Source organism: Melospiza melodia, chromosome 8 (genome assembly GCF_035770615.1).
Source record: "Melospiza melodia melodia isolate bMelMel2 chromosome 8, bMelMel2.pri, whole genome shotgun sequence".
In the NCBI taxonomy this organism is placed as follows: Eukaryota; Metazoa; Chordata; class Aves; order Passeriformes; family Passerellidae; genus Melospiza; species Melospiza melodia.
The window spans coordinates 27,734,189-27,753,891 of NC_086201.1; the positions used below are offsets into that span (position 1 = coordinate 27,734,189).

Sequence of the window (19,703 nt, forward strand, 5' to 3'; positions counted from 1 at the left end):
TGTCCATACAGTTTTTTTTAAAACCTTTCAAATAAACCATTCCAAGTTGTATTTACATTATACTAAAAAAGAGTAGGAGATGGAAACAAATTTTTCCAATACATGCAAGTAATTTAGCAGTGTAAATCATACTTGACCTTCTTATTCACATACTTCTGCTGCAATACTGAATTTAAATGGCCTTTTCTTCCTTTTGAAAAGAAGCTGTATCTCCCAATAACTACCACATTCAGTTCCTGGATTCATGCAAAGAAAAAACACCATAATTTCCCACTGCCAAAACGATGCCATAATGCAAAATTTTGTGCATCAAAAGTCAATTCAACATGTTCTGTGAATTTCTACTATCATGCAAAGTATATACACTACTTATATACATAAATGAAGGAGAAGATAAACTGAGCAAGAGGGAACTATGTTCTTTAGAGCATACACATATCCAGACACAAACATATACATAAATGAAGGAGAAGATAAACTGAGCAAGTGGGAACTATGTTCTTTAGAGCATACACATATCCAGACACAAACACTTCAGTGTTTTCCTTGAGTAGTATTTGGAGAACTGTGCAATATGTGCTCCTGGCTGCAATATGCCACAACACAAGCTAGAGACATTCTGCGATCCTTGAGTAGGTGTACAGATAAATAAACAAAATGGTATTTCAAATGAAATATAAAGTTCTAGATTATACCCCACCAATGGTGGACTTCAGCAGGGTCCTATCTTTTGCCTCACAACTGTTCAAAACACACAGAAAATGCTGCAACCTTCTTAGGTTAGAAAAGCTGGTATTTCTTCTCCTGGTGAACAGAACACTGTGCCCACACTGTTCCTTTCAAATCCTCAAATTTCTAAAAACTATGCCAAATGCACTTGCAGTAGGATATAGCTAGCTGTTTATTCAAGCTGAGAGCTGTGTATCATTGGAGAAGTTAAAAGCTGCTCTGAAGTGAGATACAGTTTCCTCTTTGCAGAGCAGGGCTGTGTGGAAGCCAGGCACCAGCTTTACACCAGTTTTCTTAAGTAAGCTAAGAAAAATGCATGGTGCTCCATAATGGGAAAGCAAGGTACTGCTATACAGGATAAGAGCATACTCTTAAGCTCCAGGGTTTTTTATTTATCAGGATTTAAGTTTTGATAATTTCAAAAGGAACAAAATGGCTCTCTTCCCCAGACATCACAGGCACTGCCACAAGCAGGTACAAGGTGAGGCTTCCCAACATCTCAGCTCTGTGCTCTGCCTTGCCCTGTTTAACATGCTCCCTGTTCCTCAGTCTCAGCTCTTCTTGGTAAACGGGATCATCCATGCAGCCCCAGCTCACACCTAAACATGATACTGGCCATTAGCCCTCAGAAAGGTGAGCTCTTTGGGCAAAGTCACAAGATTTTATCACAAGTGCTTGTATGTCAGCATTTCACAGCGCATGGGGACATCGTTACAGCCTTTCCTGGTCAATGCAAATGAGGATGTTAACCTCATCTCATTAAACCAACCTTTTTTCCTATCACTTAAGCTTTACCTGCTCCCCCACACCCATGCCCCTCCCTGAGCTCCTGAGCCTAGGCAAAGCACGATGCTTAACTCACATTTCACTCTCCCAAGCCAAACAATTTACTTATCCTCCTCCATCTACTGCTGCAGCCCAGCTTCTTCTGCAGGAAAATACCACGGTCCTTGGACTGATCTATGTAATCTATGCTCAGCATGAGAATGTAAAATAATTTAAGTAGTTATAATGGCTAAAATTTTTTTCAAGTCTTCAAAGTTGGAAGGTACTGCTGCAGGGAAAACTCCTCTGACAAGGGCATCAGGAGAATGTTCTGAAGGCCACAGACTCCAATTTGATCTCAAGATCAGAGATTTGGATCAGCCCATTGAAATCACTCACTTCTAAGCACTAGCCCTGTCCATCAAGGTAGTGTACCTCACTACAGTGTATGAGCACCTCCTTTTCATCCATAAGGATGTAGCAAAAAGAAGTATTGGATATGAACAGAATTGTAACCCTGCATCCAGCACACAGATACCACAGCAGCACTGCCAAGCAAACGAATGTATTTGCTGTGAGTTATCTATTCTCAGTTCTAATAAAAACTTAGTCTTTTTTGTGCTTCTAATAAGAACAACTTATCTAGAAATAATCCCCCAAAATTCATTCTTCAGCAGTATTAGTGCTGATATTTAAAGTCATACAGTTTTGCCAAACAAACCTTGCCTAGCTCAAAGTAGAATCAGCATAACATAATTAACCATATTTTGAAGTCTGAAAAACAAAATTGTGAGGTAAAATAACAGGGTTTAGTGATTGGCTATTTGTGTTCAATTCAATCCCTCCTCCGTTGATGGCAATGGGAAAATTGCCACTGATTTCAGACTGCAGAAACTGTGTTTATACTGAAAATCTGCATTGCTTTAGGGAGCAACTGCCACTGTGAATCATAACACTGAGGAAGAAATTCACAGGCTACGTGAATGCCATAACTTGCGTTTCCAAATCATACACAAATACAACCGATTTTACATAACACTGGAAGACAAGCCTTCCTTCAGGATACATCCGTGGGTATGTCCCAGGACAAACCGGTCCTTACCCCCGCCGTGCCAAGGCTTGGGTGTCACCCACAGAGCAAGGCTGGCTCCAGCACGTGAAGGCTCCATTCCCAATGAAGGCTGTGCTGCTTCCAGGCACTCTAGGGGACAGGGCTCCATCTACCTCTGAACACAAAATGTTGGCAGAGTCTTTGTTCTTATGTTGCATGAATTCCAACATCTATTTCTTAGCCAGTGCTTAGAGAATTTTTTATGAGAGCATTTACATGAGGTAGCCTGGAGGTGTGTCATACTCCAATGGAATATAGTACTTTTATTAAACTATTACATTTGCTAAATTAATGCAATAACCTCCTACATAGTCTCATTCAGAAAAAGAGGAAGGATCTTAAAGTAATCCATTCACAGTGCTTTCTCCTGACAGCTCTTGCTCAGAGTTCAGTAGTCCCTCTAGGTGAGCAAATGCAACTTCTAATCAGATATTCATGGAAGTTGTTATAAAATCAAATTAAAAGATCAACAACAAAAAAAATTTACATGGGTCTTCCCAGCAAAACTACAGCTTATAAAAAAATTAAATGCAAGAACCCAGAACTCATCTACATTTATGTTAAGTGTTGCCCATAATGTATTTTGCATCCTAAGAGAAAAACTAACATTAAGTCAAAATTATTCTTCTCCTTCTTCTATGCAAATAGGCTAAAACTGACAGAATCACCAAGATCATCTACTTTCTCAAAAAATCATCCCAACAATGAAAACAAAACTAAAACAACACAGCAATATCAAAGTTCAGTGGTAAGGTTGCCTAAATGCTACAGGGGTATGGAAAGTTTAATAGGTGATGCCCAAACAGGCAGCAGTCCTCACTTAAGAAGAGAGATGCAAGAAATATTCACCACCAAGCTGACAAGAGCAGGACCAGGGCAGCCCTCAATCATCCTCCCACTTCTCTCTCAACCAGAGCTGCCATAAATGTCTGTGGCATAAAAACCCTCTGGCTTCTGGCAGCCACTTTGTGCCCTTTTCCAGGTTCCCCAAAGCTGACATCATTCAGCAGCCAGTCCCCTAAAACACCTACACACCTCTAGCATGGTACATGCCCAGAAGACCACAATACCAGAGCAACCCAGCTCAGGCAGCAAACTGTCATTGTCCTGTGTGACTTTTCCTGCAGCAGAGCTCAGAGCTGCATCTGCAAATGTCATCCCCATGGCTGCGCTCAAAATTCTTCCTCCAGTCGTGGTCCTCCACCTCACCCCTGTCCTGCTTGTGCACCCTTGGCTGACTCCTGACTCCAGTGCCCAATCTCCCAGCCAGGCTCCCTGGTTTTATTTCAGCCTTGCCTGCTCCCCATGACAGCCGTGCTCTCTGCAGCACTCTGATTACATATAATCCAATTTTCTGAATTTCACTTGAGCTTCTAGACATGCTCTCACCCTGCTCTGGCCTGTGGCTTTCCTGGTACACTCAAGCACTAGAATCTGATTCCTGATCAAGGAGTTTTACCTCTTATTGCTATTTACTTCCTGCCTTTTTCTTGCAAGCATGGTGCAGCTGTCACTCTTAGGCAGTCTCCAAAGCACACCTACTCTTCAAAATGCATTGACTGCAGTAGGACCCAATATAACAGAATTTCTTAAATACATGGCATCTTCTTCATCAATACTCCTGGCAGAAGCTTTTGTCTGGCTGCTTGCTCTTCTGGTTTGGTTTTTAAGCAGACACACTCTCTAGAAGATCCATCAACATAAAATGGAAAAAAGTCCACCAGTATACACAAAAGCAAGATAGATATTTCCATGAGCAGCAGGCATCTCATACAACAAGTGCACCCTGCATTTTACCTAAGAAACTCCCTTTTTAGTTGTATTTACTCTCCAAACTACCTGGAAGAGTGAAATAGCATTAAATCTTTTCATAGTCTACAAGCAAAACAAATTAGTCATCCATCAAACCCATCTAATGAATTAAAAAAACACTGTGTTTTTAGCACAATACAGGTAATTAGGTACAAATGACTGGCAGAATCACCATTCAACATTAGCTTAACAGACTTTGGGTCCACAAAATAATAAATGCTGAGCACTGCATTTTACCTGATTCTAGACTTATTTGAAAGGTATGCAATTGAGCAGCCAGCTTCATACTGAATAGATTTCCAACTGATGTTCTTAGTGCTCATTCAGAAGTTGGATCCCAGTTACCAAAACAGGCATCCACTGAACAATGATTATTTGAGTCCTAATTACCAACCACTCTGCATCTTCTATAGCCATTTACACCCACACAAATCAATGTATGACAACTTTGAAGTATTCAAACCCATTTCCACTGTGAACAAATCTCTGAATAAAGAACTAGGCAGCAAATACATGCTCCTTTTACCCCTTCAAAGAGTACCACAGCAGCACAACATAGGTCAACCTGAAGGACAACCAGGATCCAGCAGGATGGAGAGCTTCTGAAGAAAATTCAATATGACTCTAATGAATGTTTTCTGTAGCTGTTTCAGCTGGGATTATCCAAAACATGGTGTGTCAGTACTCCCCTGAATAGGCCACTCAGGAGGAGCAGCCAATCTGAACAGTACACATTTACAGCTAGCATGTATTTTTTTAAATCCCCTCAGTACAGTAATACTTGGGTGCCAGTTACCTTTTAGACTGAGATACATCTTTAAATAGGCATCCCACAATAACATTACTTGATGCACACTGCCTCAAATAATAATCCCAAGGCTAATTTCATTGATGTAAGTGACTCTGGAAGAGGAGGAATACTTTACCTCAGTTTGATTCCAGCACAAAGTCTTAATGGTCAGAGACTTTCAGCTTAATAAATACACACTAAACAGTGAACCACAGCTGAAGATATTCATAATGAAGATATCACAATAATCTCAGCAATTTGAACACATTCCAGGGAGGGGGTTAATAATCACTTAAATGGGAATGGGCTGCCTAGGGAAGTGGTGGAGTCACTGTCCCTGGAGGTGTTTAAGGAAAGACTGGCACTTGGTGCCATGGTCTAATGGACACAGTGGTGTTTGGTCATAGGTTGGACTCTATGATCTCAGAGGTCTTTTCCAACCTAATTGATTCTGTAAAACTGCAAACATTGCACATAAGACTCTTCCAGAAAACAAAATTCTACATAAATAGGCTTCAAACCCCAGAATATTTATGATACAGAAAGATTTAAGAACAAGACTTTGATTGTAAGTACATCTCCAAACCATACAAAGATCATTATGAGTTCTCGGAACTTGTTAGCATTTAGTAAAGGCATTTAGCCATTTGTGGCACTTATTTTTTTAATCAAGTCTGAGTAACTCTTGAATTATCATGCACGTCAAAGCCTTCAAGTCACATTAGGCAAAGAAAAAAATACTAGAATACATGTGTTATTAAAAGTAATATTAATCATCCTTCCTCATATCTTCAAAAAATCACCCAGTATTACCAAAAATTACACCAACCTATCAAATATGTTGATTAAGTTCACAAGAAAAACCAGCTAAATGGTTCACCACAGCAGATGTATTATTGGTTCTACAGTAACTGCCTACATTTTCACATCTACTGTAGGGAAGAACAGAAAAAAAGTATACCATTAACTCAGTTAAAACATTTTTGTTACAGATGGCGATGATCTCAGTGGAGCTACAAAATTAATAAAATATTAGCATGAGAAACAGGATTTGCATCTCCACACAGATAATAAAATCAAGTTTTTGTAACAGCTGCCTAACATATTTGGAAAGCAATAGAAAGCTTTCCTCCTCTGCCACTGCTCTGTCCACCAGCCTCATTACTTCAGAATATTATTTTTAATCATTTGTGTACTTCTGCACAGAAGTCTTCATGCACATAATTTAAAACCAAATCAACCAGTATCACCAACTTCATCTCTTACTCCCAACCTTAACAGCTCCTACCTCTTACCTAGAAAACCTATCAAACAACTTCCTGAAAAAACCTGCCAGAGCTTGTGTTTGCAGAGCACTGGACTTGCTGTTATCCTACAGAAAGGTCACCTTTCAGTAATTCCAGTGCAAGACACTCAAATCACCTTGCCTCCTATGAACTGGTACAGAAAAATACCCCAAACACAAGGCTCTGTCCATCTGTACCCACATGTTCAATGAGATCACTGGTCATGTGTTACATCATGTACCAAGTGGAACCAAACCAAGAAATTGGACTACTACTAGAATAGTTAGCAGACATTTTTGCTATAAACTTCAAAAGAAAGCAGTTTGCCCTAGATGTAGATTGTTTAGGTTTGTTTAAAATTTTTCAAGCAGTAAAGTTTAGACAAGTCAGGGTAAAGGCACCCATTAACTTTTAGAAGACTTTTAGCCAGATGAGCCTTTAGGACAGCTTCCCAAGACCCACATGCCCAAATCTTGCATCTGAATCATTTTATATATAGCAGTTTCCATTGCTGTGATAATTACTATTGATAGCTTGACACAAAAAAATTCCACAAGACCTAAACTTTCTCATTACAGTGTTACCAACTTAGGCACAGCTATACTGGATCTACTGATGTTGCTTTGAGAAAAAAGAGGAAAGAGATGGAAGTCTGAAATTCCTACTGCCCCCCATGAGAATGTATGTTAGTGATAAACACAACAGGTCACATAACAACTGCCCATCCTCACTGATCCTAATTACTGGCTATAACTCATTTGACAAAAGCAGGTCTATAACCAGTACTTGTTCTGTCCAAAATTGTCTTGAATCGATGCTTAAGGAAAAACAGCGGTATATGGAATAGAGGCACAGTGAATATAAATAGCTATGCCACCACAATCCAAAAAGTATTTTTAAACCACTTCTCTTCTGTAAAGGTGGCAAATATTAATTCTAAATAACTAAATTAACAAAGTTTCTTTAATTTCTAAGGAAATTTTGTACTAGCAGTAATAGAAACTAGCTTCCTGGGTCTCTTAACAATTCATTTGAGTTCTTTTAACAAACAGATATTGGGTTAGATAAAGATCAACCTAGGCTGATATCCCAAGAGGAGTACATGCCTGGGGAGACATAAAAAGCAAGAAGTACAAAGTGGTCAATTCTTTGCTGCAGCTTCCCAAAGTTCAAGCACTTGTAGTTTAGGAACTTCCAAAGCCAGATGCCTTTGGTGCATTGTGAAGCTCTCTTCGTCAATTTGTCATTTCAAACCTGCTCAAACCCATTTACATGTCTGACTGCCCTGATTCCTGGGGCTGTAAAGTGCATGATTTACTCACATGCTGCATCAGGAAATACTGTCATTTATTTTCAACCTGCTGCTAAAGAACTGCCACTGGCTTTTTCCCTGACTTCATATTCTGTGAAAGGAGCGAATATCAGTTCCCTGTTTCCCACAATGTTTGGGAATTGACATACATAAAAATATCACCCACCAGTTACCTTTTTCCTGGTAAAAATCTATCTGGTGAATTTCCTATTTCATAGCAGTCTTTGCATGGCTAGATGTGTCATTCTTGCCCTTCTAAATGCCTTTTTAGGCTCTACCACATTATTTAATGTAATCTCAACTTACATATTCTCCTTTTTTTCCTTCTGGTACATATCCATAAAAGAATGCATTCATGATAAAATCAGCATTGGACTATCAAGTAGTTTATCAGCTTTAATGAATTTTACATAGCCATAGTTAAAGATTATTAAGCAGCAAGTGCCTAAATGCAAGCTTACACAACAAAAAGCTATGTAAAATCTTCTGGAGAATCATTACAGTCCTGAAAAACTGTCTTCTGAAAACAATCTTAAATAGTTACATTGCATAGACAGATGTGGTGTGTATTTAAAATACTTGAATTCTGTCACCACACATCAGAACAAACTGAAAGAAACTAAGTCTCACTGCTTTCATTGTAGGGTTGTTTTTCTTTAAACTGAGAACATCACAAACATAAATACAAGTCTTGAAATAAGACAGCTGGCTATCTTGATACACTTCCACTGATTAATTAAACTGCAAAATCCTAAATAAAACTTGCAGTTCTTAGGCTAGTAGTGTATTATAAGCAAGGACAACTCAACCAGCTTTTAAAGGAAAAGAAATCTCTACATGAAGCAGGCAAATAGCCTTTGGAAGAACTTCAGTGAAAGGAGTCACAGCTCTACTGTGACTGAAGTTAAAGTCTCTGAGTTAGAGAGTCTGCAGCTGCTACTTCAAGTTCATTTCATGGGCACAGTCTGCTGCGTTATCTGCTACAGTATCTTAAAACAAAGATCCAGGAAGAAAACAAACACATGATCCCAAAAGTTTGTCTTGCATGCAAACAAAGCAGAGAGAGATGCCTGATAAGAATTGACAGAGAAATATTTTGGTAGAAAGCTACAAAGTATTTCAGTAGCATTACATAACAAATTACACAGCCTTCCTACTCATTTATTAAAGTGCTCATACATGGCAATGGCAGAAGGAACATGCCAGAAGGAAAACAACATCCATTTACTCTGTTTAGACCCCCCCCCCCCAGGAAGGCTTGCAAAACATTACATGCAAAGAAAGCAGGAATCCAGTTCTCCAAGCACTGTCTTCTGCTCTCCTGGCCTAAAAGTGGTTCCAAATATTATTCTATTTGCAAACAACTGAACAACTGGGCCTGGATTATTTACAAGCAACAACAACCAAAAAAAAAAAAAACACAAGAAAAAAAACAAAACACACTTTGCAAATAATTTAGTCAACACATACTCCATCTTTAGACTTCCTAGAAAACATGTCAAGTTCTATGATCTCTTGCCATTCCTCTAGTTTTATCTCCAAGCATTCTTGCCTGATGATTTCAGGTTCCTCGTGGCAAACTCCCTTTCTTGCTCCAGTTCTGTAGTAAGACCACTTACCTCTTCCTTGCAGTAGGAAAAAACCCACAAAACCAAAGCACATAACCTAAAAAAAAACCCAACTAACGCACATTAGTGAAACAACCTAATGCACAAGAACAGCTACAACTATTTCTCATGAAATTTACCTCAATCTACAAAGCTGTGAACATCAGCAAAGCAAAATGGGAATAACAATTTTCTGGCTACACTTTGTTCTTTTTATATAAATGAGTTCTCTTGTTACTGAAGCCAAATATAGAGCACATGAACACACTGAAGATTATTTAGAAGGGCTCATATTTTACTCGCAATATATGCCAAGTGGATTTTGCTGCAGGGAAGGTTTTTAAAGCAAGTCCCTGTTCAGCCTTTGTACTTCACAGTTATACTGTGGGTGCCAGAACACTCCAATGTAAGCAAGTCTGGCTTCCACTGGAATTGAACTCTCAAATGCTAACCTTGAGACTTGCAGAGTTCCAAAAGACATCTGGGGAAAAAATGCTGTTAGAAGTGTACTTTGACCATCTAAATTTACAAAATTTTAACTTTTTTGCTTAACTGAGCAAGACCACTCATGTTTAAAGTACACCTTTAAATAGCTGAGAGATAAATGGGAAAACAGAGCAAGAATGTTCAACTCCTGCAGAGTAAGAGCTTGTCCTTACTGTGCAACTTCCTTTGCTTTCTTAAGTCACATTTTTCAGCAGATAAGATCAGCTTAGAGGAAGCAATGGAATACTATTTTGACTGTAGATTTATATGAACATATGGACATTTTGGAGTAAAATCAATATAATAAATCATTAGAAAATTCATTGCCCTGTAAAATATAATGCTTATGCAGAAATGCTGCATGTTGAAGTCCTGAAAAAAGAAAAAAAAATGGAAGTTGGAGGGTTTTGTCTTAATTCAAACTAAAATTTACATTTAACACCTGATGAATACATCCTAATACATTAGAAATTCCTGAAAACGCAGACAAATACATCATTTAATATCTACCCCAAGTTAATAGCATTTCCTAGTATAACGCCAATGGAAAACTGTGATTCCAAACACATTCATATACCACTGAGACAACCCTGAGGGAAAAGAAATGCAATGCTCTCTAAGAGGTCCCAACACTGTACCGAAGAGATGCACAGCCTGTGAATTCTCAAGTTCAGACACCTGCTATGAGACACAGCCGTGTTATCTAATTTAATCCATTTATTTAACAATTAAATTTAAGACTAATAATGGTATTTTTCATTCCACTCCTATCAAAAGATCATTCCAAACCCTTACAGGGCCCAGAGCAACTTTCTAGTTTCCAGACTGGGTCTACACATAAGAGACCTTTGCTTTTGTCCAAGAAATCTATTTTCCCCCTCATACAGTATTCACTCCAGAGACCTTATCAGCCCATCCTAGCTGTCCCTCTATGGATCTGCTCCAGTTTGAATGCATCATTCCTAAGCATAGGAAACTGAGTTTAGTCAGTATTTCAGATGAGGCCTTACCAGTTCCTCGTTTAAGAACATTAATACATTCTCACCTCTGTCAGGAATCTTCCTCCTTCTAAACACCATCCTGAGATAGGTCGCAAGGAACTTCCTCCAGTTAGAAGAGTGATTGTTAGCACTATGTGCTAATGGGCTGATCATTATCAGATGTGCTAAATTATCAATATCAATTAGCAACCAGTAGTGAAAATGCTACTCAGTCATTGACAATTATACATCGTTTATGAAATTAAAACATCTACCACATGGAACTGGTATAGCCTGTAAAAATAACGGTACATTTTTAACTGAAATTCAAGACTGTGTATTTTCAATTTTTGAAACCTTCACACGATTCTAAGAGAAAATATCATCTCCTTAGCAGTACAGTTACAGAACTTTGGTCCTGATTTAGCAAAGCATTTTTACATTTATGCAACTTCAGACTGGAAGCATTCCCATGTCAAGACATAGTGGGTGTCTTTACAAAACTAAAACCAACCTTAACTCTTTGCTGAACTTAATGGGTTAATACTTCAGCGCGAAACTTACAAAGGACCCTCGAGACTCTTTTGCATTTAACCACCTCGGTCTCCTCTGAACGTTTATAGCTTTAAAATGCAAAAAGCAAGTATTTCGCGTGTCTGTTCTCCCGTTGAATAGACATATTGAGCTGCAAGAGCTAAGCATGCGTCCTGAGCTTCCAGCATTAAGGTAGAGCTCTACCCAGCGCCTTCACACGTTTACAGATGAGAAGTCTTCTTTTCCGCTGTTCTCCCGATGCCTTCCAAGTGCAAATTACTAACAAGAGGATCACGTGTGACCATATGCTAAATTAAGTTCGCCCAGGAGATTTCATTCATCGGTTCCCCAGAAACTGACGATTAAGCCTACACACTTGCAAGGAGATGCCATTTAATTCAAAACCACAGAGTTCATTAAAAAAAAAGCCGGAAAAAAAAGAAGAATCAACATAATCATAAAACCATTTTCCTTACCAAACAATAACAAAGGCGGAGGCTATAAGGTCACGCCCGACCTGTCAATTTCACATTAAAGGTGCTAAACACCCGGTGCTGCTCCGCAACAACCTGTACTACAGTCCGTCTCCAAACACACCTTCTGTTAATTTGTGACACTGCATATTTTACTGCTCAAGAACTAAGAAAGCCAGCGCTGTAGAAGCTATTTACTCTGCCTTCCAGGTGCTTCATCACTGTTAAATAAGAACAGATACGAGCTGCTATGCAAAAACTTTACAACTGAGCGGGAGGCTGCCCCATGGGTCACGCTGATCCCTCTGAGCGCTGGCGGGAGCAGCGCCCCAGCACAGACCCCGAGAGCCGCTCGGGCCGGGCTCGCACCTTGCCCGGGGGCTCCGGGGAGGCGGCGCCGCGGCCCCGCCGTCCTTGCTCGCCGCAGGCAGGGCAGAGGCGCTGCGCGGCGGCTTCACCTGCGCGGGAGTGCGGGCAGCCCGTCCCTGGACGGGTCCCACCGCCCCTCTGCCCACCCCGGCCTCCTCCCACAGGCAGGGCGCACCGAAGGGCGGCTTCAGCCTGGCTAACCCGGCGGCGGGACCCGCGCAAACTTGGCGGCGGCGCGGCACAGCCTCACCTTGATGATGCTGCTCCTCCGCGGGGTGGCCTTGGCCGCCTCCAGCAGGCAGGCGTCGGGGTCGGGCGCTGCCGCTGGCCCCAGGCTGCCGCCGGGGAAGCGCTCCGCGGTACCCACGGCCGAAACGCCGCTCCGGCGCTCCCGCCTCCTGCCCCCGGCGTCCAGGGATGCCGGCTCGGGCTCCTCTTCGGCACGGTAAGCGGCGTCGGGAGGAGCACGGCCCGCCGCCGGCTGCTCTCTGCCGCCAGCAGCCTCTGCCATCGCCCCGCCGAGCGGTGTCAACTTCTCCGGGGTGCTGAGAGGGCGGGGGAGTCACACGGACGGAGGAACGGACGGCGTCCCGCGGCGCTCCTCTCACGGCACGGCGGCTGCAGCGCCAACTTTCCCCGGAGGAGCCATGTCGGTCCCCGGGACGAAGGGTGCCCGCGGGGAACTCCGCGGAGCCAGAGGAGCGGGGTGGGGGACGCGCACAGCGCGCAGGAAGTGCGGCCACAGCCCCGCGCTGTTGTGACAGGAGCCGGGCTTATGTTGACGGACGGCGAGCTCTGCCAATCGGCGGCGCGGCCGCCCCCCGGCGGCGCAGCGGCAGCCAATGGCCCTGAGGAGGGGCGTGCCCGCGGGACGCCTGGACGGGCGGTCGGGGCGGTGCGCGGGGGGCGGCCGGGGCGCTGGAGGAGGACTCGCAACACCTGGTCGCCCCCGCCACGACCTTGACGAAGAGGCCTGTGGAGGACCGGGCTGCCTGTCGGGAGCGTTCGTGCGCCGGGGCGGCCGCGGGAATGCTTCCCCGCGCGTGTTTTAGGCAGGTTTGGGCTGCCTTTGTGCCGGGGTAAAAGCAGCGTGTGGAAGGGGTGATTTAGATTAAATACCCTGCAGTGGTAGCACCGAGAGGAGGCACCGTGGTAAGAACGGGGACGCTGCCAGCGCCGGTTGTGGGGGCTGCGGCTGTAAGGGGCACCTTGAGGCTGCTGACGGCGGGCCGGCAGAGTGGATGCGAGCCGTAAGAGACCGCTCACAAAAGACATCCAAGACTCACGCTGGGCTTCCTCCGCCTCTTAAAAACGAGCCAAAAGCGAAGCAGGTTGTGCGGGGCTGCTCCGCTCGCTCCGCTCTCGGCCGCCGGCCCGGGGCGGTCCCGCTCCTGCCCTGCCCCTCACAGCCCCGGGCCGGCGGCTGGCAGGGCCGACAGCGCCCCCTGGCGGCCGCGGCTCCGCTCGGTGCCCGTGCGGGGATCCAGCGGGAGCCTCAGGGGAAGGGTTCGTGCCGGCGTGGTGCTGCTGTCCCTTGTAATTCTTCAGGGAGTATTTAGTTATAATGAGATTATCCACGTGGACACCTCAGGAAAGGTGGGGTGGAGTGCAGCAAGGGTGAAAGCCCAGGAAAGAAGTGAGAAAAGATTATACAGTGAGATGGAAAATAGAACGCGTAGGGCTGGGCGAGCTGGTAGTTGCTGGGGATGTAGGACTATTCAAAGGGGATGTAGGACTATTCAAAATTACAGTTATCAGCTTTAAAATCAGTCAGGCTCTTCGGGAATATTAATTTCTCCGTTTTCTAAAGTAATTCTCTAATGAACGTGTTTGGCACCTGTTGACAGTCACAGATTAAGGAAGAGAATAAAAGAAAACCTTTTTAGCTTAACCAGTCATTAGCTACTAGCAAATGCCTGGCTACAGGGCATAATTGCTACTTAAAGGATGCGAAATTTATATATATATATAAATTTCGCATAAAATATATAAATTTAGAGTTCCATGTTTAAAAAGGTCTACAACGTCTGTCTAGGGTATTGAGGCACTTATCATATTCAACACCAAGAAATGTTGAGGGACAGATCTAGATACTACTGAACTTTTTTCATTAGCTTCCTTCTAAATTTTATGTTAAAAAGGTAAAAAATACATGTTTACCACAGTTATTTTGCTTTGTTTCAGAGAAAAAAAAAAGTCACAAAATAAGTAACCCTAAAAGAAGATTGAAAATATTCACATTGAAGAAACATTTATGGACAGAACAGACTCTAAGGGAATGAAGGATTTAACCTCAGCCTGCATTGTACAAGACAGAGAATATCATACCAAGTCACTGCAACAAAGAGGAGGGGAAACACCCCAAACCAATTAAAAAAACTTATTATGTATCCACAGACTGACCTAAGAAGACTAATTTAAAGACAACAGAGAAGGTAATTACCATGAAGTGTTTTAATAGAGGCAATTATTGCTTCACGTAGAAATATGTTGCAGATCTTTCCTGTATGTTGTGAAATCATACTAAGTTTAATCATTGGTTTAATTATTTGGGAACAACCCAGTGATGTCATAGCTGAAGTCTGCATCTACCAAAAGCTCTGCAGTGTGTTGCACAGACAGATGTGTATAACTTAGTAAAGAACTTTATCCTTCCTAGCCTACGTTTTACACATTTAAGATGAGATTTATTGTCAAACAAATTGTTTTCTGACATCAAAGGTTTAAAACCTTTTAATTTTCCCCTTACATCACAACCTTTGACACCTGAAGTCTTCAACTGGAAAAGGCCTGCAGGGAATCTACAGATTTTAAGTTTCATGAAAATCAAACCTACAGGGAACACTGGACAAATTGTATTTTTTATCTGTTTGTCCACAAGATGCACAGGTTTTAGAATTATGTATGGTACAGCTAAGTGAGAATTTAGTTAAATTCTTCTGTAGAAAAGAATAAAAGGTTGTCTGTTTTTCTGACTGCATCTCTAGATGCTTCTGAGGCATCTGCATTTATCTGCTTTTCTTTGTAAATAACCATGAATTATGAAGGAAAAGAGCAATTGGTTTTGATACTTCTTGATGTCTAATAAAAAAGAGAGCTGACAAAAAGAAGGTTTACAGTAGAAGTGCTTGCACAGAAAGTTTAAAGAAAGCAAGATTGGTTGGTGATAAGCGTATATAACAGGTTCTGTGTTCAGTTTCATGCATTCCCCTGCACAAAGACACTGCTGTGTTGTCCATACCTACTTCAGATAGGAACAGATTTTTTGAGAAGAGTCAAGGAGTTCAACTAAGAAAGGTAAGGTAGTTAAAAATATCTGTGTGTTTGTCTGAACGTAAGTCAGCAAGTGCCTGCAATATCTATTTTAATGTGGATTTTTTTTACACTCATTTTGCTCCATCTCCATCCTTAAGGCACACAATTGTTCCTCAGTGGGCGTAGTTTGTATCATAAACTGGCTGAAAATACAGTTGTCTTGGAGCTGTGCTGAAGCACAGCTTACATAAGCCAGTACTTGTACCTAGACATTGCATTTTGGGAATGCCTTAAAATTAAGGGTTCTGCTGGGAGCCAAAAGTGGTTCTCCTGTACCAATTGAACAGGGCTGAAGTGTGAAAACTGACAGATTTTCCTATGTGATGAACATCTAATTCACAAGGCAGGGAAAACAATGGGAAAAATGTTTGATTTCTTCACAAATGCATTCACACTGACAGCAAATCATAACCAATTTTAGCATTGATGAGACATAGGCAAAGCTATTGATGAGAAAATGTTTTTCTAGATAGTTCTTAAAGAAGTGATTTTTTTAAAGCCTTAGCAGTTATTGTCTCCACTGTTACATCATGAACGTGATATTATAAAACAATAAAAAAAGAATGATATAATTTATTTATACAAATATGTACTTGTTGCTAAGTTTCACTCACATTTTGGCAAAGCAACCCCAAGTCATATTTTGCCTTTAAAGCTATAATTAAGCTTTTAGGCTGGGTAAAAAATGCAATGTAAAAAAATGCAACTGCAAAATGCAGTGTAAAGCAAATGTAATTAAATCTTCATTTTAAAACATACTGCATATGTTTTCAATTTTTATATTTTAAATATATTTACACACACATTGATTCAATGCTTCCTTTTTTTTTTTTTTTTGGTTAATTCTTGTTTTGTCTTGCTTCCTAGATCTTTAAAAAAGCTTCACTGTACTTACACATCACACTGTATCTTCTAGGTAGTATAAATCTTGTGTCTTCTCTAACTTAACAGGAGAGGCTTTTGTGATATGCCTCTATCTTAATTATGTTCTTATTCCAGGTGAAGTCACTGATGAATTCTTTTCAGTCTGCTGATACTTTCAGGCAAATCTAGTGTTTTTAATAATTAAAATGCTGTTGTTATAGAAGATTCCTGCCAATTATTAGCTCTGAGGAATAATCTTTTGTTTTAGGAGTATTGTTTTCCCCAAAGATATACCAATTAAGTGTGAGAAATGGTAAAATCAGGGCTTCAAATTAGATCATATTTGATCCTATTTTACAGCCTCTGCTTACTATATAGACACAGCCTGAGTGGAGCCTAGATTAGGTAAAGCCTGGAATGAAAAGGGAGGTAAAATCTGAGATAGATTCTGTCAACAGTCATAGCAGATAGCAACACTTGAACCAAATTTTGTAGACAAGAAAGGGTAGATTCTTGGTAAAAAAGCAATTCTTCCACCAAATTTGGCACCAGGTATAAAGAAGAAAGTGACATTAGAAATTTTTAAGGGAGAACGGCAAAATGTCTTATTTAGTTTTGTAATTAACTAACCATTTTTTTCCAATCTGATTTTCAAGGGTGGATGTTTGCCAAGAATTAAGTTCACTTACATGAGGATTCATGTTATAAGTCACACCCATCTTCAGATTTTTGGCCACAGTGATTGAAGTTTGAGAAGATAACGAGTAACTGAAAAAAAGGTTTTTAATGGACAGCCTGAGATAGTCCCAGAAGTCATGCTACAATCTAGGTAAAAAAAGAGTTTATTCATTTGTGCAAACAGTGAAGCTTTCTCAAGCTGCCCATGTTTAGTTTTTGCCTAGTTTTTAGAGAGGGAAGAGAAGGCATATTATATACATTATAGCTGAAATTTTCTTGAGGATTTGAAGGAGTCTTAAAGATGAATTCTTATTCAAATCTAATGATAATAATAATGACTCTTGTTTAAGGTAGGTGTAATTCCACTTAATGAGAACATTTACCAATGACTGTTTTTCTCAGAGTTCTTTTTAACTCCTGATCATTGCTTTTAGTATTTCTTCAGCTGTGACACATACATAGAAATTTAATTGTAGTTGTTGCTAACTTTTAGGCTATGTGAACCTGTTAACTACTGTGAAGAGTAGGATCCAATAGATGTATGATCAATTTCCTCCATTCTTTGGTAATTACTTAAGAGTAGGTTCAAGTGTACTGTGCACCTTGCTAGCTCAATGGATATATTCAGTGCTAGAAATGTGCATGGCACCCACACACTTACCTGCAATTTTTTGGGATTATTTGGCTTATCATGAACTGCACAGTTGCTGGGGAAGCAGCATTAGCTTTAAATGATACCTATTAGCCAGGAATTCATCCTACTAAGGATGGAAAGTATTCTGGTAATATTCTAGTTCAAAAGCTACCCTTACAGTTTCTGATCTTACTACCTCAGAAAGAAATTGCTACCAACATCAGGAGTAATGTAAAGAGTTTTGAGAAAACCTGCTCAATATACTGAGAATGGAATTAAGACTGTTCTTCTGTCTGTTAATCATACAACCTTCCCCCTGACTTGTTCTCTCTGAAAGATATTTTGCATTGCCTAACTAGTTTTGGACATAAGTTAATTGTGAGTATCCTGGACCATTGAGGTGCTATGCAATAGCCTAGCCGCCAGGAGAAAAGAATTCATTTAAATTCTTTCTGCCGGGTCCTGACAAGGATGTGAGGGAAAGTATCAAATAACCCAATAGCAGTGGGTCTGTGTGGGGAGAGCATTGGTGATGAGAGCCTGAAATCAGTTCCGTTGGCACTTCTGGTGCTGGTACAGGTCCAGTCCCAAGGACAGAAGATCTGCACATTGGAGAAGAGAACGGCAGCTCATGGTTTCAACTGAGAGGTCAGTTTGCACTCAGAAACTACTCCATGATGTGAACCAAGTTGCTAAATTAGGATAGTCCAGAGATTTGCTTCAAAACTGCCCCTTGATCCAAACAAAAATGCTAAACCAGATGCACCAGATGAATCAAGTAAGTGTTAAAAGTACATTGCTGTCTTTAGGTCACCTGTGCCTGACTGGCCTCAAGGAAAGAGCTATACCCACACATGCCTCATGTCAAAGAAAGCTGGTTTCCTGTTAAAAAAGTCAAGACAGTATTTCCCAGCAATATTTCTGACAGCTTCTACACTGATTTAAAGTGGTAGTATGTGCATACAGAGAAAAGATACCCTGTAAAGTCTTCCTTTTTAAACTGAAGCTAAAATTATATGCAGGCTGGTCTAGTCCTTGATACCACTTCCAAACACAGGGTTACATGAATTTGAAAACTGCTAAAAACATTTTATGTTTAGTTCTTTTTCATATGTGTAAAGTTGGCCCCTCTCTCTCATTCATTAGGAAAAGTCACCTCAAAAAAAAAAAAAAATCTGCTTAGTATCACAATGTAATCCTCAAAATAACTTAAATTCCTCTGGTATTAATTGAACAGGATTTTAAGAAGATTAAAAATTTTTTCCATCAGGGATGAAGTGTACTTAATCTTTTATTGCAAGAGCTCATGTTCCTTAATGTCAGGTTAGAAGGATGTGGAAAAAAAAGCCTAATGACTAATCTAAGTAAGCTTATTTTCCTGAAATTTGCCACTGTGGGAGTATAACATGCATAAATTGGAAGAATTGTTAATCACTGTTTATCTGTGTCTTTGCTGAGTGGGGTTCAATCAGCTGTTGGTTAAAATCTATATGCTATCCTAACTCCCACTGTACTTTACATCAGGATTAGCATAACTGAAGCATTCTGCAAACACAAGGCCAGGAGTGTTTTTCTCCCAAATACACAGATTTGCAGACTAATCACTAACAAAATGTGTTGGGCAAACTTAGAGTCACCTGTTTCCTTTGTGGTTTGGAAGAATCCTCTCATTCTAACCACTTACCCACTTTTTATCTCAGCCTAGAGGTACAATCAGACTTGGTAGCAAGATTTGGGAGATTCAGGTGTATTAAGTCTTCAGGCTATGCAGATGCCAAAAGGCAACAGAGCTTTTCTCATAGATACTTTGCATGTTTGATGGTCAAAGATGCCAAGAAATGGTTTTATGAGCAGATATTATACACAATGAGCCTCAGTGAGCCATACTTGAACATAGCACTTTTCAAAGGTTTGTGATTTGGGGGACAATAGGAAAAAACTAAGGAAGAATGGAAGAA

The 19,703-nt window shown here is 40.8% G+C and overlaps 2 protein-coding genes across 3 annotated transcripts in view; one reads left to right on the top strand and one right to left on the bottom strand.

Moving 5' to 3' along the window:
- Nucleotides 1–12,974, bottom strand: part of PLCL1 (phospholipase C like 1 (inactive)) — a 179,314-nt gene extending 166,340 nt beyond the window's left edge. Inside the window, exon 1 of the mRNA XM_063162440.1 lies at nt 12,505–12,974. Coding sequence (XP_063018510.1) covers nt 12,505–12,765 — 261 coding nt within the window. The 5' untranslated portion in view covers nt 12,766–12,974. The remainder of the gene's footprint in view (nt 1–12,504) is intronic.
- Nucleotides 12,975–14,445: 1,471 nt separating this feature from the next.
- BOLL (boule homolog, RNA binding protein) overlaps nt 14,446–19,703 on the top strand; it is a 29,753-nt gene continuing 24,495 nt past the window's right edge. Inside the window, exons 1-3 of one of the 2 annotated variants that reach the window (XM_063161393.1) lie at nt 14,446–14,689; nt 17,090–17,262; nt 18,325–18,393. The gene's annotated coding sequence lies outside the window, so the exon portion shown is untranslated. Of the gene's footprint in view, nt 14,690–15,354; nt 15,552–17,089; nt 17,263–18,324; nt 18,394–19,703 lie in introns of those variants that run through there. The other variant, XM_063161394.1, reaches the window with a different exon arrangement.